Source organism: Gopherus flavomarginatus, chromosome 5 (assembly GCF_025201925.1).
Source record: "Gopherus flavomarginatus isolate rGopFla2 chromosome 5, rGopFla2.mat.asm, whole genome shotgun sequence".
Taxonomy (NCBI): domain Eukaryota; kingdom Metazoa; phylum Chordata; order Testudines; family Testudinidae; genus Gopherus; species Gopherus flavomarginatus.
In genome coordinates this window covers 54,780,372-54,804,459 of record NC_066621.1, presented here as the reverse complement: position 1 = coordinate 54,804,459, position 24,088 = coordinate 54,780,372, and the positions used below count along the sequence as shown (strand labels likewise).

The window sequence follows — 24,088 nt, the reverse complement described above, 5'->3', positions numbered from 1 at the left end:
AAATTAGCCTGAAACCTTTCCTAGATGTACACTGCAGTAGTGCAGAGAAGGTGGCTTGTTGTAAATGAAAATAAGTGGAAGCTTTAGGTGCTGGGGCAGCGAGCATAACATTCTTCTGTTGGTTGTGGCCAATAAGGGCTAATCAGTCTCTGGTTATGAACACACTATGGTAATATTAAGGGGGAAAGTTTCAAAGGTACAGATGGCAGGTAGGTCCTTAACTATGGAAATGGGTTCCTAGCCACCACAGTGGCTTTGAAACTTGCTGACAGTGAATCTCTTAAACAGGGAAGCCAAAGGTATTAGGTACTTAGCTACATTTCCCCCTCATTTACACCCAGATTCTCATGCCTGTAGGATTGTTTTGCAGGATCAGGGGCATTCTTAGGAACTAGAGAGTGAATTACATATGGAACAGAAGACTAAGGGCTTGTCTACACTACTGCTTAAGTTGCTGTAATATATGTCGCTCAGGGGTGTGACCCCGCCCCACATGATGTAAGTTACATTGACATAAAGTGGTGTCTACATTGCGCCATGTCGGTGGGAGACGCTCTCCCGCCAACATCGCTTCCGCCCCTCACTAAGGTGGAGTAATTACGTCGATGGGAGAGTGCTTTCCCACTGACATAGTGCATCTTTCCCAAATGTGCTACATCAGTGCCGCTGCAGCATGATAGTGAAGACAAGTCCTAAGTGTTATCTCTGAACTGCCCTGTTCTCTGATCCTCCCAAGAATTGAAAAAAAACAAACCAGAGATTTTGTAAATTTAACTTCCCACCCAAGGAGCTCTCCCAGCAATGATCTGCCACTGCTATGCACCCAGCCCACCATATGGTAGCTAAGGCCACAGACTTCCTGTGTGATGCTGGATAAGTCACAATTGTTCTGTGCTTCAGTCCCTGTTCTCTAAAATGGGAATGATAATATTTTTTGATTAGTCTTTGTCTGCCTTGTAGGCCCTTTGCACACAGAACTCGCATTAACATCATTCTCAAAATAATCATCTAGGGCCAGACTCTGTCACCCATGTTTGAATGGTGATGACTTATACTGCAAGGGTGACAGAACTGGGCTGTTAATAATAAAGTAGCTCTCCATCTTTCTCCTCTTCCCAATTACTGGCCTTAGGCTGCTGCTGCTAAAATGACAACAGCTGTGGCTTTTTCTTTATACTTAGTGGAAACCTGCCAGAAAATCTGGCCAATTCCAATTATTTTTTACTGTAAGCCACACCAACTCCCAAATGAAGGGCCTAGTTCTGAAGCGGCTCTGAACAGGAAACTCTTGGGGACTTAATCTGCCTCAGATATTTCTCTGGTGCTTACAGGCATCAGCCAGTCAGGAAGAAAACGTAAACTTGGGAGGCTAACAGATGAAGTGCTTTAGAACCAGGTTCAAAATCCTGCTGACTTTCCCCAGGGTACTCACCGTGTTTGTCTGCGGCACCACCCTCATAGATAGCAGACACTACTATTTTTCCAATTGGGGAATCAATGCCTCCCTCTACTGCAAGATCTAATCGTCCTTCCTATTAAAGAAAACATTTTAGTTCAGAATATGCTACAGACAGACATCACAATCAGTAGGTGCCTGATCCTTCCACCCTTACAGTGAACACATAATAGTTGCAGGATCAGGTCCATGGTGTATTCTGTGGTAGTATCAGTGATCAAGGTTTTAACAAGTGCTCAGTGATTTTGAGTGTCTCATTCTTCGAGTGGGCACTTTGAGACATATAGGAAAGGCTTGATTCTAAGCATCTTTGGAAACTCAGGCCTCTTTAAGGTGTCTGAAGTTCAGCACCCAAAATCACTTAATCCCTTTTGATAATCTTGGTCAGCATCAAACTAGTTCATATAAGATAATGGACATAATTCTTCCATGTTATTTCAATCAAAGAGGTCCAAGAATGACCACTGTTATGTTGAAATGGTGAAATAACAGCAATAAAACAAAACAATGTCACATTATTGAAATAAAAATGTATGACTCATTACAATTTGAACATGCTTTTAGCAAAAGAAGAAAATCAGGAAAAAATAGTTTGTCTTTTTAGAGAGTTTGAACTGTGCAAGTTACCTAGATTGACTTAAAATCTAGTGTTACAACTAAATAATAAATAAATTCAGATTAATTTTTGTTAGCATTAAATACTGTGGTGACTTTTTACATGAAGTGTAAAAAACATGAAGTTTTGAAGTGGGAAGAAGAGGTAGCTGTGAGAAGGAGATGCAAACCTGCAGTGATTCATAGATTTTATAGTATGCCAACCCCACTGCTATCTAAGGGCATATCTATACCACACAATTAATTCGACTTAGGTTGAGCACAATAATTCAAATGGCTGTTCATGTTCATACTCTACTCTTTCTGTTGGTGGTGCACGTCACCAAGAGTGCTTGCACTGACTGACATGGGGCATTGACAGCTGGAGCCCTGCCATCAAAGGCAGCATTGACGTAACTACATCGACCTAAGCATTACACCTCTCATGGAGTTCTTAGGTTGGCATAGCAGGTGAATTAAATTGGTGGGAGGAACATTGTAGTGTAGACATTTAGAGAGTCATGTCGACGTAAGCTTCCTTACGTCGACCTAATTCTAGTGTAGATTGGTCCTAAAATCCTATAATTACATTGTCTAGACGTTACCATTAATGTCTACTTAATAAGAGTTAAGGAAACTAATGTTTTCCCTGATTAAGAATTCATCTGGTGTGAACTGTAAAGTAGGGGCACAGGAATGGGAGTGTGGCTTGAGGAATTTGAGTTTTCAACCTCCTTATGGCTCTGATTCAGCAAGGAACATCCTTCAGCATGCACCTAACTATAAGCACAAGTGTAGTTCCAAGTCAACGGAACTAGTCGTGCTTAAAATTAGGCACACACTTAAGTAACTTACCAAACTGGGGTCCATGCTTTTGGTTAGCTCAGAAATAAAAGTTTCAGAGGCTTCTAAGTCAAAGTCCCATTTTCAAAACTCACTCACTTTTGAAAATGTTCTCCCTAGTGTTAGCATGAGAGAGCTGGAATCAGTACTGACTGCTTTCTAACTTGTCATTTGTACACATCATTCTTTTGTGTATCACACAAGATTGGTTTTAGCATTTTTTTCATAGGTACATGTCTCCAATAGTAAGTGTGCTGCTTTGTGATCACTTTGTGACCACTGTTTGCTCTTTCCACTCAAGTCTTCTCATTTCACGATCTGGGGTGCACGAAGATGGGCTAGGGAAACATATCAGCTCAAAAATGACACATAGTTAGCATCTGGATTAGTCACAGGGCTTGACTCTGCAAGGTGGTGAGCAGCAACTATGTGGCGAGTACACTCAGAACGGGGCAGAATTAGGCCCTTAATAAAGACTAGGCTTGTAGGGGTCCCCTGACCTGTGTGTGGGCTTTGTTCTGTATACCCCTCTGAGTCCTAGGGGTTTCGGAGAAACATGAAAACATAATGCTATTGAGGAAGTCGTGGGGAGAGTTAGCAGGGAGCAGGTGCAGGAGAAGGTTGCAGTGGGGAAGCACTAGTGTTTCCCTCCCTTCTCCACCCAAATCTCCTGTCATTTGTCAGAGGGGAGTCCCAATGCTGTGATGGACAGGAGATTCAGCAAGGGTAGACAGTAACAATATAATCATGTGCCCCATGTACTCTGAAAAATCAGGAGCTCACCAGATCCACAAAATGTCTCAACTCAATTACAGGGGTTACCTTTTTAATACGTAACAGCCGCACATCTTTTCCCATGATCTGATCTGCTGAAAACTTTCAAAGGACACATCAGTTAGTCATTTCCACCTTTACAAAGCAGCTGTATGAAATCATTCAGATGAAGCATGTAGTTTACAAGGGAAGGTTTGCACCTCTTCTAAATCAGAGCTCTGGGAAGAACAGAACACTAGTCCATTGAGGACAATCTGCTTCCTTAGCTGAACTACCTCTGGTCTCAAAGGGAGCTCTACAGGCACATCATAAACCAAGGATAGTATCAAGTATCAGAGGGGTAGCCGTGTTAGTCTGGATCTGTAAAAGTACCAAAGAGTCCTGTGGCACCTTATAGACCAACAGAGATTTTGGAGCATGAGCTTTCGTGGGTGAATACCCACTTCGTCAGATGCATGTAGTGGAAATTTCCAGGGGCAGGTATATATATATATATGCAAGCAAGAAGCAGGCTAGAGATAACGAGGTTAGTTCAATCAGGGAGGATGAGGCCCTCTTCTAGCAACTGAGGTGTGAAAACTAAGGGAGGAGAAACTGGTTTTGTAGTTGGCAAGCCATTCATGTAGTTGGCAAGCCAAAACCAGTTTCTCCTCTCTTGGTTTTAACACCTCGGCTGCTAGAAGAAGGCCTCATCCTCCCTGATTGAACTAACCTCATTATCTCTAGCCTGCTTCTTGCTTGCATATATATACCTGTTCCTGGAAATTTCCACTACATGCATCCGACGAAGTGGGTATTCACCCATGAAAGCTCATGCTCCAAAACATCTGTTAGTCTATAAGGTGCCAGAGGACTCTTTGCTACTTTTACAAGGATAGTATGTAACCCTATGTTTCCCCACATCATTTAATCTTAAGCTCTGTGGCATAATTAAATCTTCTCCTTACCATTGTATAGGGGTCAAAATCTTCCACATATTTCTGGAAGCCCTGAAAATAAATAAGTATTTAATTATATTCAGATCACACACACAAAATTCCACCAAAACTACTAGTGAGAAAACTACTCTAAACTACAAAAGATGGTTAGAAAGTAACGTGGAGAAAGACATGCAGGTAGCTGATATTCCTCCTGACATAGATATTTAATATTCTTATTATAGGATGTTAGACCATGTGGGTGAGGTAATATCTTTTTGCACACACAGTTGTTACTGGGGAATTTCATGCACTGGATGAAGTACACCACATGTGTAGGACCATAGATGTTGAAAGGTGTGTTGTGGGGGGTGTTGATCATTGTAACAGTGGAGATATGTCTGCAGGTTTTGCATCTGTTGTTCTTGCAGGTCTTGTGCTGCCTTGAGTTGGTGTGTCCTGGTCTGTGGGGAGCTTGCTTTTGATGATGGCCTCAGAGACGTTAGGGGCTTGTTTGAGGGCCAGAAGAGGGTGTTCAGGATGACAATTTGAGTTGGTAAGATTATAGGCCACATTTGGAGAGTTGATGAAGATAATAGGAATTGGCGGGGTGAGGGGGCTGACCAACCCCTCAGCACCTCTCAGGATTTGGCCCCATATGGTCAGCATTGTGAGCCATTTTCTACCTCCTTCGCTCTCAGAGTAGCATCCGTGATGGGACTGCTCACAGAGTAAGGCACTGCTTGGCCTGATTAAGGGTGGCAGAATCTGGTGCTCTATTGTCAGTCACAGTGGCTCAGTGCGCACGGGGCTGAGTCCTTTACAAAGCTGCTCCATTCTTCCCTACCATCACCAAAGTCACTGGGACTATTAATAGAAATAGATGTTTGATAATTTTTGGTTTTATGTGCATGATACATTGGTGGGGATGGTGTTAAAGTATGGAGGAAGATGCTGTGGGATTGGAGATGGGTCTGGTTCTGGGTTTGTTTATGTTGGATGTGGTGGTGGAGTGAGAGTTATGTTGAGATGGGTTTATTTTAAATTTTTAAGGGATCCTCTGCCTTTTTAGCTTTCAGGCCCAAGCCCATTACCTTAAGCACAGCATTAGGGGGGTAAGAAACGTGTGGGAAGGTGGTTGTTTGTGATTATCTCATCTCAAGAAGGTGAGACATTCTTTAGGGTATTCTGGGAGCTGCTGGTGAGCAGCGTGGGTAGGGGGTTGAGGTTTATGAAAGTTCGGCATTAATTCTGTTTGGAAGGGGGGGTGTCGCTGTATTGATAACTTTTCCAGCTTGGAGAGTCTTGCTTGTGCATCCAGCTCTGGCAGCAGCAGCACTTCCGTCGCCACTTTAAGCTGCCATAATTTGGGGCTATGGACACTTGGGGACAGAAAGATTGATTGTGGGAGTCTGGGTCCTTCAATCATTGGCACGATAGGTGAAGGGATACTAGGCACATGCCAGGGGTGCCATGCTTAATATCAGTCTCATTGGTCTGGCTTGGCCTCTCCATCTACCCTCAGACTCAGTCTCTGTTTCACTGAATATAGGTGACAGAGTCTCCTGGCTATCCAAATGTCTAGCGGAAGCAAAGGTTTCTCCACCTTTTATTAACAAGAGGAGCATTATGTTGTGCCCATTGTCTTCTCGGCTGCTCTTAAATGCCCAAGTTGCAGCAGTAACTAAAAGTGATTTTGTCCATCTGAATCTGTCAAAGCAATTGTGATCTTTCCTCTGGGGCACTGACTTTACCCAGGGGCGGCTCTAGGCATTTTGCCGCCCCAAGCACGGCAGGCAGGCTGCCTTTGGTGGCTTGCCTGCGGGCCTGCGGGAGGTCCGCTGAAGCTGCGGGACCAGCGGACCCTCCGCAGGCAAGCTGCCGAAGGCAGCCTGCCTGCCGCCCTCACGGCGACCAGCAGAGCACCCCCCTGTGGCTTGCCACCCCAAGCACGCGCTTGGTGTGCTGGGGCCTGGAGCTGCCCCTGACTTTACCAGAGTCATACAGGCCTTTTTCACCCCTAGCGTGAATTACTGCAGTATGCTATGCTCAGGACTGCATCTGAAGAATACTCCAGACTCAGCTATTGTGACCGCTCTCTTGTTTAGCAGTGCTTCTCACACAGAGCCCATGGCACCAGTGCTTCTCACTCTGCAATTCCAGCACTCGGCTCTGCTCCCACTGCTCTGAGAGAGTTAGCCCTTCAGACCCTGTCCATTATTATACCTTTTCCCTGACAGGATGATGCGTAGGGGTTTAAGACCCCTTTTGGTGAATGGGCTAAGAGGAGGTCTTGATAAATCTTTTAGTTAACAATTAGCCAACTCACTCAGTACTAAGCATGTTCAATTAAAATCTTAGGAGATAAAATCCTGACCCCACTGAAGTCAATGGGAGATTTGCCATAGATTTCAATGCAGCTAGGATTTCACCCTTAACGTTGTATCCACGCACCTAGACAGCATGTTAGATACTAGATAAATTAACATTATGATTATATTTTAATTATTGTAAATTTTACAATGAAAATGGAAACCAAACTGATCCAGGTGAACAACTGATTTTAAATAGTTCATTTATGTATATGATTTTAGGAGGTAAGGTTGGTCTAGGCAACCACAGTGTTGGAGCAAACACCCTTGAGCAAGGAGTTCTAATTTGGTCAGAACTACTGCTTCATTATGTAACCGAGGTCAAGTCACCTGACCTTCCATAGTCAAAGGTCAACTTCATGAAAACCAGATGTTGCCCCTGAAGAAAAATTTCTTGGGAAAATATATTTTTAACAACAGCATAAATATGTAGGTAGATAGATACCCTGGAACAAAAAGAGAACATAATCTGGATCCAATAAGCACACAAATGCCATACATTCTTTGAAATATATTAAATCTTGCCAGGACAAATGGCACCACAGTCATTTACAGTATATTCAGTGCTCTAAACACTGCACATTCAGGAGAGGGCTAACATTTCAGTTACGTGGCAAAACCAGATGAAAAAGAAACCAAAGGCCCAATCTTGCCCTTAGGTTACAGGAGTGCCTCTCTGGGGAAGAGACTCATCACCTCTCATGGGACTAGAAGATAGAATGAATAAAGCATGGATTTTTTTGGTTCATAGGCAATTCCAAAAATATTTTAAAAGTTTTGTTTTGGGTCAACTGAAACAGACACTTTTCAAAAATTCTAGGTCAGCTGAAAAGTCAAAAATGCCTCAAGTCAAAACAAAATGCTTCATTCAAAACCAATTGTTTCAATTTCAGGCATTTTGACCAAAAAAAGAGAGAAAAGGAGAAGTAGATTCACAAGATTGCTGGATAAGAAGAAGGAGGTGGTGGTGCCTTCTTTATAGGCCTGGCGATTGGGGCACTCACCTCAAATGTGGGACACCTGGGTTCAATTCTCCCCCTCCCCCCACACCTGATGTGGAGAAGGGATTTCAGCTTGGGTCTTTCGACACCACAGGACTGTGCCCTCACCACTGGGCTATGGGATATTCTGGGATGGACTTTCTCAATCTCTCCTCTTGAAACTGTTCCACTTTTCAGAAGGAATTAAAGAGTCATTGCAGCATGGAATTGAACTTGTGCTTCCCACAGCCTAGGTGAATCCCTTAACTACCAGCCTGTAGAATTATTCTCACTCTCTTTGCCTAGCCCGTTGACTATCCACTGCTATTCACAGCAGCAATTTATAATCATTCATTCCCACCACTCACATTTGCTGAATCTAATCCTCCTTTCCTTTCATCAAAATGCCTGAAAATCAAAATGAAAAGTTTCACTTCAACATTACTAAGTTGGACTTTTTTTGGTTCGCTCAAAACTATTCTGCAAACTTGACACAATTTGCAAATAGTTGTGATGACCCAAAACTGTGTTTCTCAGTGAATAAATTATTAGTCCAAAAATGTTGCCCAGCTCTACTGGAGGGTAGGTGGTCAAAGTCTGTTCATTTACTAACCATGCAACCCCACTTTGGGTTCTTGGGATTGAATGCATGTAACTGTGAACAGAATGACTCCAGTAATACTGTATATTTGGTAGCCCAAGGAGCCATTTGCATAGATTTCTAGACGAAGCATAAGGTTAAAAGTTGCAAAGGGGCTAAGCCGAGGGAGTTGGCCACTGAAATCCCATCCTACATATTTAGCAGCAACCAAGCAATTAAAAAAAATAACAACAAATAAATAAAAAATGCCAAAACAACCAGGGAGAACTAAAATAAAGTAAAAATAAATGAGTAGGTTTTCTGAATATGCTAACGTTATACAAGCAGATTATAATATCATTCAGTAGCAATCAGCTCCAGAATCCCACTTCTTGTTGTCTGAGACCAATCCAGTATTCCTTGCTCATCCAAAACTGTATTTTTACAAGTAGATCTTTGCAACCTTGTGGAGCCCCACTCAAGTCACTGGTGCTCTGCATGGCTGCAGAGGTCCATCCATATGGATCCAATTGCAGGATCTGGACCAATGTTTCACATGTTACTAGTCTGATTATCAGAGAATCTTAAAAACCACAAGGGAAAATACTAATGCTTAAAACATGTCCACTCTCAAAGAATATGCTGTTTAAGTCTAATTCATTCTCCATTTTTCTAGTCAATATCATATCTGGAGAGGAGTAATAAAACAGAAAAGTGCATTTTAACCAGAGATTTAATCTTATTTGTCAGTGCATGATTGTCCTGCTGCCTGTGGACTGAAGGGATTTGTCACATTTCACAGCTATTCAAATTGTTTATTAATTTGACAGCACTTACAAAAACACAGCAGCTCTGAATCTAATGCATACAATACTAAGTCTCCATTTATCTGAGAATATATTATGTATAGCGTAAATTTTTCCATCATCAATAATTTTTAGTTTCCCGATATCTAGTATATTGCATTGAAACTGGATTGTTCTTAAAAAAAAATCTATTAAACCCTTCATTTTTTAAAAAAACCCATGTTAAAATAAATGTCATGAAAGGCACAAAGCTAATAAAATCAAAGAAAACAGTTATGATTTGCTCTTCACTGCTGGCTCTGAATTCAAACAATTGCACGGTCATGCTCTACTGATGTTCCACAGAACATGGTAACGAATCCAACATAACTGGCAATAGTAAAATTGCTTTGTACATGACCTGGCACATTTAACAGCAAAGAATTTTTTTTCCCCCTCATGTTAAGCAATGACCAGTATTATTTCATCATGGTGAAATGTGACCAAGCTGTATTACACCACACAATAGCTTTCCAAGGGAACCTCATCACTTGGTTTATTTGAAACTGGACAGAAGCACTAGAAGTAGTATCATGGGGACCAATCCTGTATTGGAAAAGGGTTGGACTAGATGATTTAACAGATCTTTTCCATCTCCAGTTCCTGTGATTTCAGTTAAAAAAACTAGTCAATCAATAATAATGCTCTGGAAAATAATACACCTATTACAACAGATGGCACAACAAGCAGAGTGCGAAACAAAGAGAAACAACCAGCACTGCTCAGACAATTGATTATTTTTTTATATTCCGACCTTGGTTATAGATGCCCAACTACCCTAAAACTAGCAGTGAGTACATGAGTAGTTGAAGAGAGAATTTGTCCTATGGTATCTTCTCTCTTCTCATTCTCTATATTTAGCATCTGTTTAGGTGAACACATGCACACATTGAAAGATTATAAAGACTAATAGTTTCCATGCATTAGGGCAGTAGTGCATCTTTGGTCTGAAAAGTTGGTCAACAAAAAAGAAGAGAGAAAAAGACACGGTTATCATCTATGAACAGTCAAAACAAAAAAAATACCACACAAAGAGGGAAAGTGTTATTTTACTTGTTTTTTGTTAGATCTAAATGATGAATTGTAAACCACCATCCTTTTAAACATCTCTTGTGGCTGCAAAAAATAAAAGAATTAAAAAAAAAAGAAGAAAGAAAAGTGCCAAAGCAGACATTAATTTTTTTCCTGTAAATAAAGATCAACCAACCTATCTAATTTCTCTTCAGCCTTGTTACTTATAAAGGGCCTGGTTCACTCTGACATTTAGTAGTACTAATTCCATTGAGTACTTTCAATGGGGAGTAATCATGCAGTCAAGTATTACTGAATGTGAGGTTGGGGGGAAAGAATCAGGCCCTAGATAATTAATGCACATTTCCATTTAACGAGATTTCTTAAAATAATTTTGTTTATCAGGCTTCATTTCACCCCTCAATTTTCAAAGCGAGATCTGCTCAGTCTGTTATACAATTCCCACTCAAGTCAATGGAAACTTTAATGCAAAAAACTTGGCCAATGTTTTGAAAATGTACGGATGAATGACAAGAGAGCTATTTTAAGATTCCTCTTTCCCATCAGGCTACTCCCCATCTTGCAGGGTGAATTCCACTGAATAACAGAGAATTCTTCTAAGGAATGGGTAAGCTGTAAGGACAACAGGATTTGGTCCTGGATGGAGGCATTCTTCAAATGTCTCTGCTTGATAAATTAGTTCAATTTGATTGTGGAATTCTGAGGTCTGTTTTGGAGGAATAGTTCTGTTGACTATGGATCAAATGCTACTCATTTAACATAAATGAGAGCCCCATTGACTTGCTTGGGATTATTCACAGGAGCAAGTCAAGCCTCCATTTGATTGCCTAGCAGCACTTTCAGAGTATTGGTTCATAATACTTAAATGAGATTCAACCTCCTAATGTTTTAGGGTCTATCTGACTCCAATGTGCACAAAAATGTAAACACAAATTTTCATGTTAAATATGTGCTTTTCCATACATTAAGAATTCTCAAAGTAGGATGAGGTCCATCTTTCCACATTGGTTTTCTCATCGTGCCTGTTGTGGTTTTTCAGAGAATCATAGAAATGTAGGGCTGGAAGGGACCTTGACAAGACATTAAGTTCAGCCCCTTGCATTGTGCCAGGACCAAGTAAACCTAGACCATCTCTGACAGATATTTGTCCAACTTTTTATTAAAAGCTTCCAATGATGGGGACTCCACGACCTCGCTTGGAAGCCAATTCCAGAGCTTATCTACTTTACAAAGATTTTCCTAACATATAATCTCAATCTCTTTGCTGCAGATTAAGCCCATTATTTCTTATCTTACCTTCAGTGGACATGGAGAACAATTGATCACTGTCTTCTTTATAATAGGCCTTAATATTTTGGAAGACTCTTATCGAGTCATCCCCCCGAGTCTTCTTTTTTCAAGACTCAGCATGCCCAGTATTTTTAACCTTTCCTCATAAACCTTTTATTATTTTTGTCACTCTCTTCTGAACTCCTTCCAAATTGTCCACATCTTCCCTAAACTGTGGTACCTAGACTTGGACACAGTACTCCAGCTGGGGCCTCACCAGCATCAAGTAGAGTTGGACAATTACCTCAGGTGTCTTATATACAACACTCCTGTTAATACACCCCAGAATCATACTAGCCTTTTTTTGCAGCTGCAGCACACTGATGACTCATATTCAGTTTGTGGTCCACTATAACCTCCAGATCCTTTTCAGCAGTACTACCACCTAGACAGTTATTCCCCATTTAGTAGCTGTGCATTCAAGTTTTCCTTACTAAGTGAAGTACTTTGCACTTGTCTTTATTGAAATTCATCTTGTTGAATTCAGACCAATTCTCCAATTTGTCAATGTCATTTTGAATTTTAAACCTACTCTCCACCTAGCTTGCAACTCCACCTAGCTTGGTGTCATCTGCACATTTTATAAGCATACTCTCTACTCCATTATCCAAGTCAATAATGAAAATAGTGAATAGTACCAGATCCAGGACTGACACCTGCAGGATCCCATTAGATACACCCTCCCAATTTGACATCAAGCTATTGCAATTACTCTTGGACAATAGTCTTTCAAGCAGTTGTGCATCCACTTTATAGTAACTTCATCTAAACCACATTTCCTTAGTTTGCTTAGGAGAATGTCACACAGAACTCTGTCAACAGCCTTATTAAAATCAAGATATATCACATCTATTGCTTCCTCCGATTCACTAGGTCAGTAAGCCTATCAATGAAGGAAATTAAGTTGGTTCAGCATGATTTATTCTTGACAAATCCATACTGACTATTCTTTGTAACCCTATTATCCTCCAGGTGCTTACAAATGGATAGTTCAATAATTTGCTCCAGTATCTTTCCAGTTATTGAGGTTAGGCTGACTGGTCCATAATTCTCTGGGTCCTCCTCCTTTCCCTTTTTAAAGACAGGTACTATGTTTGCCCTTCTCCAGTCTTCTGGGACTTCTCTCATCCTCCACGAGTCCTATAACAGGGTTCAAAAAAGAACTAGATAAATTCATGGAGGATAGGTCTATCAATGGCTATTAGCCAGGATTGGCAAGGATGGTGTCCCTAGCCTCTGTTTGCTAGAAGCTGGGAATTAAGCATTTCAGCTTTTTTGATGTCATGAATTATTAGCACTCCTTCCCCCATTAAATAGAAGACTTACATTTTCCTTCGTCTTTCTCCTGCTCCTAATGTATTTAAAGAACCTCTTCTTATTGCCTTTCATGTCCCTTGCCAGGTGTAACTAATTTGGTGCCTTAGCCTTTCTGATTTTGTCCCTACATATTTGTGCTGTTCTTTTGTACTCCTCATCAATTTGACCACGTTTCCACTTTTTGTAGGATTTTGTGTAGCAAAAAAGTCATTAAAAAGGTAATGAGGTCAATTAGAACCCTCAATGTTAATCAATGGGGAAAATGAAAGTACTACACTTCCAAAGTCTTTGGGGGGTCTTTTGGCCCCCAAGCACATACAAAAATTTAAATAAAAGATAATTGGCAAAACATTGCCTCTTCTTTAAGTATTCTCAAACTATGATGCAGACAACCTGCTAGCATTAGTTTTGTCTGCATACTTCTTGTGGTTTTAGTGTAGTGAAAAAAATTACTCAAAAGATATTGGGATCTGTTGGACCCTAATTTAATTATGCATTCCAACATCATATTGCTTTTAAGCTGAGGCAGGAGTTATGTGATATGATTATATGACTCATAGTGGGGATGGATAGCTCAGTGGTTTGGCCTGCTAAACCCAGGGTTGTGAGTTCAATTCTTGAGGGGGCCATTTAGGGATTTGGGGCAAAAATCTGTCTGGGGATTGGTCCTGTTTTGAGCAGGGGGTTAGACTGGATGACCTCCTAAGGTCCTTTCCAACCCTGATAGTCTATGAATCTTTCAGCACTGTTTTAATAATCAGTTTCAGTGGTTTTTATTTTTCAAAAAAATGCACCAAAAGTGTCGGGGGGGTCTGTGAGATCCCAGTTAATGTTTCCCATCACATATCATCACAATTGTACAGCAAATTGAGTTTCTTTCAAGATAATCCTATCACAATGATCTTCTGGGAGGCCTATACTTGCTAGAAAGTTTCTGGGGAAGCCACAATTGTCAGATACTATTTTCTGGCAAGCCCACACTTGACAGATGCTGCTGCTGTGGCAACGACTTACTGTTGCATTGCAAATGCACATTGCATGTCTGAATGCATATATTGTTTGGATTTTGTTGAATCACACCTGGCATAATAAGTGTTTGAGTAAGAGATGAGTTTCACAGGGACCTGGGCACAGAAATGGTGAAACCGCTGGTGCAGGAAAGGAATATAGCAGCCTTATTTCAGGCTTCTAGGAAAGTAGCATCCTGTGTGCTGGGTACTGATCCAGAGCCTAAGAAACAGGGAAGATGCTACATTTGTTCTGGAGATGAGGCAGGAATCACATAAAAAATGTTCAAAATGTAAAAATTTTGTATGTTCAGAATATATGTCAACTTAATTGCTCCATTTGTTCAAAGTAGTAAACCATTTACTGCCACTTTGCTGTGTTTGTGCCTTTTATAATGTTGCTGTTGCTGTCTGTTTTCATTGTCTAAAAATGGGGTCTGTTAGACCACGACACCTATGTAGTTTGTAGCTATTTTAAAAATGTGTTTGGTTATGGGGTCAGTTAGACCCCAATACAAATACTGTGTAGTGTGCTTCTGAATCTAAGAACATTTTAACTTGCGCATAGATTTCTAGTTCAGTGGTTACAGTAAAGTCAGTTTTAAATACATCCCATGTATTTTTCCAATTTTGGCATTCCAATTTTGGAAATAGTTGGGAGATTTTTGGTCCAAAATGAGGATTACAATGGTAGTTACTATATTTTCCTGAACCCAATACAATCCTGAATAGCCTTGTGATTTGGAAAACATGTGTACATGCATAACAAGTAATGACAAAGTTCCTTCTTGTTTCCAGTTCTTCAAGACTAATTGTAGGCAGTTGGCTACAATACATGTAATATGTTGAACTTAGACCAGTGCTGCTTTTGCAAACAGACAGTTTTACAATGCATGTCATATTTTTTTCCAGATGTTAAATTATATTAACTCTGGATTATCATTTTGATCTTTTTTTCTGAGCAATTTCAAATTGCTTGGGATGCTGGTAAATTATTGAATTATTAGTTACTTCACATATTCCAAACTAAAATGAAATTTCCATGTATGCAATTGAATGGCATATCTATATTTGCAGTCTTTTTACCATTATATAATCATGGTCCTGCCGCTTGATGCATGGGCAGGAATTAATATTTATCTTGCAAAAATCAGCTCTCTTATGCACATAGTGGCTTGAGAATGTGTTTAACATAGAAGTTCTGGGCTGAACATGTTTTTGATAAAAAATGATCCTTAAACAGCTACTGTATCTGTTTTAATTGTAATGTTAAAAACAGAGGAACAAGAATCACTACATTATTAAAGCAGAACGTTCTGAATATTTTAATAAATGGCAATTACGGATAATATGCAAGTTAATTTTTAGCGTTTAGAGTTCATAACACAACTCTGAAATTCAAGAATTTTAAGTGCCGATGTGATTTATTTTTCATCATTAAGGAGGTTTTCTACTGATCTCAATGGGGACTGGATCAGGGCCTATCATACTAGTATCACTCATGAGGTAATAGGCAAAATTGAAATAAAACTATACATATAAAAAATTGGGGTCTAAATTAGCTGTTACCACTCAAGAAAGAGATCTCGGAGTCATTGTGAATAATTCTCAGAAAACATCCACTCAATGTGCAGCAGCTGTCAAAAAAGCGAACAGAATGATGGGAATCATTAAGAAAAGGATAGATAATAAGACAGAAAATATCATACTGCCTCTATATAAATTCATGGTATACCCACACCTTGAATATTAAGTGCAGATGTGGTTGCCCCACCTCAAAAAAAGATATATTAAAATTGGAAAAGGTTCAGAAAAGGGCAACACAAATGATTAGGGATACGGAACAGCTTCCGTATGAGGAGAGATTAATAAGACTGGGACTTATCAGCTTGGAAAAGAGACAACTAATGGAGGAATATGATAGAGATCTATACAATCATGACTGGTGTGGAGAAAGTAAATAAGGATGTGTTATTTACTCCTTCTCATAATACAAAAACTAGGGAAATGAAATTATTATGCAGCAGGTTTAAAACAAACAAAAGGAAGTATTTTTCACACCATACACAGGCAACGTGTGGAACTCTTTGCCAGAGGATGTTGTGAAGGCCAAGACTATAACAGGGTTCAAAAAAGAACTAGATAAGTTCATGGAGAAAAGGTCCATCAATGGCTATTAGCCAGGATGGGCAAGGATGGTGTCCCTAGCCTCTGTTTGCCAGAAGCTGGGAATGGGCAACCGGGGATGGATCACTTGATGATTACCTATTCTGTTCATTCCCTTTGGGGCACCTGGCATTGGCTGCTGTTGGAAGACAGGATACTGGGTAGATGGACCTTTGGGCTGACCCAGTATGGCCATTCTTATGCATCCATTTAAGAAATTCAGTCAATGTGATTGTTCTCATGAATAATTGCCAGTAATGGTCGCAGCTCTGGGCCATCAATTCTCACTCAGACAGAACTTCCATTGACTTAAATGGTAGTTTTTCCAGATTAGAGATTTCAAGATTGAGTCCTTGCCTTCCAAATTACTCATGATCTCTTCTGCTCTCAAAGGGCCAAGACTTGTAGTCCCTAATACAACAAAATTCCAGGGACCACTGCAAGATTTAGCCCAAACACTTTTAGTCTAAGATTTTGGTCAGAGCACAATACATCTTTATATACACTGGAAACAGATGTGAAAAAAAATTACTTGTGTAACACTTAACAGGACAAGCACAACATCAGTCTACTATATGGTCCAATTTAATATTAACAATGTACATCTTTTCCTTGGGAACGGAAGAATTTGAAATGTGTATAAATCATATAACTTTTGTTTCCTTGTAAAGGCAAAAATTAACATTGGCAATCTTGCCACTTATGGCAAATTTGACTTTTTGAATGAATACAAACATGATAAAATCAAAACAATCTATGAAATAAAAATATAACCCCCCCCTCCAAACTCCTTGCTGTTAGAAACAGTGACTATTATTCACAAAGCCACACTGAGACCTTTAACACTTACCATCTGATTATTCAGAACAATTCAATGTGGTTTATGGTTGGGAGAACACAAGGACAAACTTTGAACCTTTAAAGACAATTCAACAAGAAAAATTCCTACAACTTTACCACACTCAATGAAGAATATTAGAAAAGGCTTACCAGGGCCTCTGGTTTGATTGTTGGCCTGACCATAAAATTAGGATCAGGTTGCAGCATGACTGGCTTGGAGACTATAGGTACCACTGGCTGACACTGGGTAGTTGGGCTTGGAGCAAATTGCTATCAGGGTTCAATTTAAGAAAATTACAGATAATGCAATTTGTGCAAACCAATCATATTGCAGGGGCACCACAATATACATCATTTCATTGCTAAATCTTATTGCCACTAGTATAACAAAAAGCTGTCAGAAGTATTTTATTAACTGATCTATAATGATAATAAGACAAAACATAATGTAATTCCCGGTAGATCCAAATAACGACTTCTTTTCCTTAAACCATTACTTCAGAAGGATGATGGAAAATTTTATCCCTGCATTTGGCACTTATCCCATAGAGGCAGTGAACTGATTTAAGAGCTAAAGAAGTAATGGTAAAACAATGAATGTAATGAGATAGCGAACCTGAATTGGAATTGTGATACTGTTAAAGATATACTGCAGTCAGGTGGCTAAACTGATCTTCTAAAGTGAAATTCACCAGGTCTGTAATTTATTATTATTCCATTAGAAACGTATTAAAAATCACTCATCTTGGGCTAAGATCAAGAGTTAGTGACAGTATTAGTCCCTTTACTCTATGAAATACAGTAGATACTCTGAGGAATTTCAGAGTTAATCCTCTGACATGTACAAATTATGTGCCTGATCCTACACTCCTTACTCAGGCAAAACTCCCACTGACGTCAATGAGAGTCTTGTCTGAATAAAGAGTTCAGGACTGAGCCCTATGGGTTTAGATTCTGACTCAGCTCCAGCACTCCAGTTGACATTTCTCATAGGAAACATGATGTATTCCAGATATCATGCATGTAGTACAAGCTGTTACTATGGAAATGATTGGAATAATTTCCAGTAAATTGGTTACACAATCCCATTTTTACAGCAAAAAGGAGTATTTTTTTAGAATTTAGAGAAAAGTTTTGGAGTTAGGTCTTTGAAAGTCACCAGGGAATTCCCTGGAGTAGCGTAGTGTTTACCCACACAAAATCTATTGCTAACATTGATTAAATGATCTCTGAAGAATCTGAGGGTTCATAGAGATCAACTCTCTGAAGTTACTCTGGATCAGAATAATACCTCCAGCAGTCTCACTTATTTCCAGAAACCTGGCTCTACAGAGTGGCCTAGTGGAAGAAACTTGGATCTGGCCAGTCTGGAATCAAAATCAATACGAGCTGTTTTCAGGCAAATGGGTGTTCTGAAAAATAGCTCTCTATCACACTCGCTCAGAAATATGAGTAGCTGTATGAACCATCGCTATTTTGAAGGGACCAAAGTGAATTTCTTTTTCCTTTATTAATCCTTTCTATGACAAACTAGTGGTGTTTTCACATTTGAAGACATCAAGGGGATATGAAGAGATACTGGTCTGATACTGGGAACCACAAGTTGCTTATCACTGATAGACCTTTCCCAAATATAGGAATCTTGGAATATCTCTGGTGCTAGCTTACAGACTCTTAAAATGACTTTAAAATATTCGCTATGCAAGTCCCTTTCACATCTTCAAAAATGTCCATTTTTTACAGCTTACCAGGAAATGAGTCTGAAGTTTTAGATTAGTTATCATGGGATAACTACTACCTGAGGACTTTTAAACCAATAATGAACTTCCCCATTATCCATTTCAGGCTTAAGTGTTGCCTGAGCCTTGTGTTGGCCCTCTGCACAGAAGTGAATGTCATCCCTTGTGAGAAAATGAACATGACAGCTGTACTGAACTTTGTGAAACAGTCTAATCTAGTGGTGGGCAACCTGCCCATCAGGGTCATCCTCTGGCAGGCCACCAGACGAATGGCGAACCACAGCCACTGGGAGCTACCGGCGGCTGTGCAAATGTAAACAAACTGCCTGGCGGCCCGCCAGTGGATTAGCCTGATGGACTGCGTGCGGCCCGCGGACCACAGGTTGCCCACCACTGGTCTAATCTAATAGCCATAGTATAGAGAAACTATTTTCCAATCAAATAAGTTCCTGATATGCATTAAACTATGATCACTGTTAAACTCAATTTCCTATGTTTACAAAATACTATAGTTTCATATGTGGTTTCTTTCTTTAAAGGCACACCTTTCTGAAGCATCTTTTTGTAGTTTGTTCTTATTCTACACACAGGCGACAAATCTAGCCCTGGCCAGTGCAGCATTGGGAAGTGGGGATGTAGACTGGCATATTCCCTATCAGACAAGTGGGACTGACGAAAGGTGGAATGGCCATCTCAAGAAGGAGGTAAAAATTACTGCTTCTCTAAAAAAGGAACCATGTGTATCTGAACATCCGCCAGCTGGCACGTGCTGCTGTGGGTGGCATATGCATTAACCCATCTAGTGGACAAGATACACCCATAACCCTCAGAGCATGCTTCCTGCAGATATATTATAAGGGCCAATGCATCAGCTTGGTCTTCTCCCATCTCACTCCTGTGCATAAAAGAAGGATCCTGTCCTGCTGTCCCACAGAAAGATGAAAAGGTTCTCCATTGTCTTTTTCCTTTCTACACATTCTCCACACCAGTGGTATACAGTGCATGGGTAAGCCCATAACAATCTTTAAGAAATGGACTCTAAAGACTTTTCCCTATATGCCAGTCTATCAAGCTGGACACATACTTTTTCAAGGGTTATTTGCTAGATGCAGTGTATACGTTTGTATTGTATCATGGAACATAAAGGGGGAATCAACAGACCCATGTTATGGTAGCAGTTTGTGAATTTATTATAGGAAGAAATTTAAAAATAGCTTCTACTAACATAATACTTGCATTCTACTGGAAATTGGGAGTTACACCCTTTCTTAGCACACATATCTCTTCTAATATGACCCAATGTCTACATACACTTTCAGTAAAACAATCGAAGACTGCTTATATTGAGCTATATTTTTCAGCTGTGACGCTATCCCAAACTGCATTAAAGTACATAGGATTGTAACTATGTTGTATGTCTCCCTGACAGAAACACAAATACACAGTACACAGAAAAAATATTGTACATGCAACATGCATGCTTTAAGCTTATATTTCTGAGACTGTTGAAATGTGAAGACTCATTGAGAAAGTCTTTTATACTCTTAGAGCTTAGCACTGCTAATTGGTACATGAAGGACTATATTACCCAGTATATTGTAAATGCAATGACTGCCTTACACACCAGAATCCAAAAATATGATGGCCATTTTTCAAGGGGGGAAATCATATCCTGCACCCATCTGAAATCATCCCCTTTTAAAATTCCTTGACACTAGCATTACATCGAAAGTTCATAAAAACCCTATATTAATTATTAAAAGTTTAGGACATACCAGTGGATTTCTTGATGCAGATGATATTTTGCCAACATGAGAAGTGTTTCGTAAACCCTAAACAATAATAGCTTCATTACTGCATATCTACTAATCATACTTATGATGCTCAAAATCAATTCATGCCACATCTATGAACTGTTCATAGCCAATAATATTTGACAGGTAATTTCACTCCTTCAGCACTGGCAAGCACCTGGCAGAACTTGCAATTAAACGGCCACAGTGAAGAAAATGATTGATGCTGAAAAGATTTAGAAACCTATTTGTATAACATTAGGAAAGGATATTTATGAGACCAGAATAATAAATCTTTGTTTACTTCAACTTTGGCTGGTCTAACATCAGGGTCTCATATTTAAAATTAGATAGATTTATTCAGTTGATTGAGAGTAACTGAGTCAGTTAATATTTTCAGAGGATGAGATACAAGGAAGGAAACCAGTTACTTCTTTGGGAACATCAAATGTTTGTGTTTTGCCCAAATAATATAAACTAAGCTATTTAAGAAGGAAACAGGCACACCAGGCCAGATTCTGAACTCAGCTGGACCAAACCCACCCATGTGTTCCACTGTCATGTCTCTGACAGTGTCTAGTATCAGACATGTAAGAGGAAGGTGTAAAAAAACCCACAATAGGCAGAGTGGATAATCTATTTGTCTTTAGTAATTGAGCTATACAGCTAGGCCAGATTCTGATGTGAAACCCCACCAAAGACAAAACAATGGGTTTATATGCATATAATAGAGTAAGATTGGCCCAATATTAATATTTTATTGATTAAGAGCTAAAATCTCCTCTCAGACCTACCCTTGATTGAGTTTGGTAGCAGCTGGTGGGTGCTTAGAACTTTTGAAGATTAGGTCACTTATTTAGCTGCCTAATGTGGATTAGAAACCACCCAGGGCCTTCACCCTCAGAATATTTATTGGGTTACGACAGGTCATAAACATTTATAAATGGCTCCTGAGCACAAAAAGGTTGAAAACCACGTTTAGAAAACCCATCTTCCATAAAAAGATGCAGCAGTTGTTCTAATTCCAGAGAAGCTAAAGTGTTCTTGAAATGTGACTATAAACTATGTTTATGGAGTCCTTTCAATAATCAGACTGTTTATAATGAAACAAAGATTTATAATTCACTCTTATAAAACTATCCTTTCGATACAAATAATCTGAACATTTTCATAGAGAACTAAGAAGTCATTTCAATCCTTTGCCCATTTGTCCTTCCCCTGTTCAGCTGCAATACCCACAACACAGTCATTATTATTCCAAACGATCTTGCAGAAAACCGCAGCACACAATGCAGCAAATCCATGCAGAAAAACATGCAGAAAAACTACCACAGAGTCCCAGCTGAACTGTTTGAAACTACTGTAAAATATCTGCAGAAAGATCTTTTATTATAAAGATTTGAGTATGTGCCTGATGTTATAGTTCTTAGTAAAGAAAAATACTTGTATGATGAAGTCACAGAAATATTTTCCCCTGAATAATAGTATTTAATATATGAATTTTTTTAAATATTCAGTATAGATCCTCTTTTTGAATAAACCTAGTGAGTTTGTAATAAGGGACAATCAGAGTATTTCCCCAGAAAACTAACTACTAAAATGACAAACCCCTCAGATTTGTAGTAAGAATGTTCAGTCTTGTTCCCATCAAAGGATTACTATTGGTGCTCACTTAAAAGTTCAAATGTTTCTGAGCATGCGACTTCAACCTAACGTTGTCTGTCCACTACTTTCCCTGAGTAAAACAATTCAACAATAAAACAATATTTAAACCATATTAGCTGAATACTAATATTCTACTTTATAGATACTTTATATCTCATTCAACTACAAAATAATTTACTTTTTGTTTTTCTGTGCAGATATAGATAAATAGGTCACATGATTTCTTTGTATTTAAAATATGATGGGTTATAGGTAATAATGGTCAAGCACAAAAGATGCTATTAACTAATGCATTCTGTTAAAGATATTTGCATGCAGAAGATCTGGAACATTATGCAGAGCAAACACACAAATATTCTCCACCTGCTATTTGGACACATCACTAATAAGAATGATGTATATGCAATGAGAGGAGAATATAATGAAATTATACCTTTGGACTTGATAAGTAGGTCTTTTCATTATTTTGAGAGCTAATGGGTCCAAACGTAGATCTTCCTCTGTAATTTTTTGCTTCCCAGCCATTTAAGGACTCTGTTGGGCCAGAAGAATGGTAACTGTGGTTTCCCATTCTTTCTTCTAAGAGGGTGGGTGGTAGACAGAGAGATCCAGTGGGTTGACTGGGTAAGGAGGCAGGGGGAGGAGGTGGGAGAGAATGCATCCCAGTGGATGATGATAAAGTCACCCGTGAAGCTGCAGAAGGTGAAGTGGCTGGACCTCTTGAAGATGGGACATTTGATGAAGAAAGTGGATGAGCTGCTGATGTTGCAGAAGTTGTATGAGGTGTTGGAGGGAGAGGTGCTATGCGTTTTGTAGGCTTGTCAACTTCATCCAGGTTAATATCATCAAGATCTGTGGTGTGAAGCTGCAGACCACCTACAAACCTCCGCATTGATGTAGCAGAAGGAGAAGCAGAAGTATGTCCACTTGTCAGCTAGTGTAATAACAACAGAGATCTGCCTTAAGTGTACACTTGCCTATCATGGACCAGAAGAAACTAAAGGCAAATAGCAGGACACCACAAGCTATAATTAATGCAGTACTGTAAGGTCTTGGGTTCTTATTAAAAAAACCTGTACACAACTTTTTCCTGAAGCCTTTTTGTGTACAAAGAGCTCCAGTTTAAAAAAAAATAGTTAACAGAAATACAGTACATAATTGCTGTGCTGGGGAAATAAAAAGAGCAGACACAAAAAGCAAAACAAACAGGAAAAAATACTCATTGCAAAAGTGGCTGATGTAAGCAGAGAGCGCTTTACAAGCAGCTCCTGAAATTCTAAAGAGTCATTTAAAAGGATTTCCAGACCAGATGAAAAAAAAAGCCATGAATCTGGAGTAAAGGTTGTAAATACATATCAATAAGGGGAAAATCCTTAATCAGCACTGAAGTTTAAAGAGAAAAAATAGAGTGCTAGGGAATTCACGGTTAAAATACCCCAACCAACCTAATACCACCCTAGAGTCCTGAATGTCTGATAAGCAGTTCTGGAAGTATATCCACCTGGGTTGTGTATGTGATAGTGATGATGTCCTGGTGGGTGCAAGCTATATGCATGATGGTGAAGCACATATGTGGGAGGAGGGGAAGTGCTTGATTTAGTCTCAGTGAGTTTGGTGTTGTCCAAGCAAATCTCTGCAGAGCTTAGACAATGCAGAGTAGCCCATGCAGAGCTTGAGTCCTTACTGGGCTTATGAACTCCACAGGAGTCAATACAGGAACTAGATGTTCTGAAGAAGTGAGTACATTAATCCGGATTTGGGGGAGTGGAGAAGGGGTTCTATACGAATGAGGTCTAAATGTTTCCGGTAGTCATTTGTCATGGATCATATTAAAATGTT

The 24,088-nt window shown here is 39.5% G+C and overlaps 1 protein-coding gene across 1 annotated transcript in view; it reads right to left on the bottom strand.

Annotated features, from left to right (window-relative positions):
* Positions 1-24,088, bottom strand: part of USH1C (USH1 protein network component harmonin) — a 102,130-nt gene that overhangs the window by 9,171 nt on the left and 68,871 nt on the right. The window contains exons 16-18 of the mRNA XM_050955814.1: positions 4,615-4,656; positions 3,716-3,769; positions 1,433-1,532 (exon numbers count right to left, since the gene is read on the bottom strand). Coding sequence (XP_050811771.1) covers positions 1,433-1,532; positions 3,716-3,769; positions 4,615-4,656 — 196 coding nt within the window. The remainder of the gene's footprint in view (positions 1-1,432; positions 1,533-3,715; positions 3,770-4,614; positions 4,657-24,088) is intronic.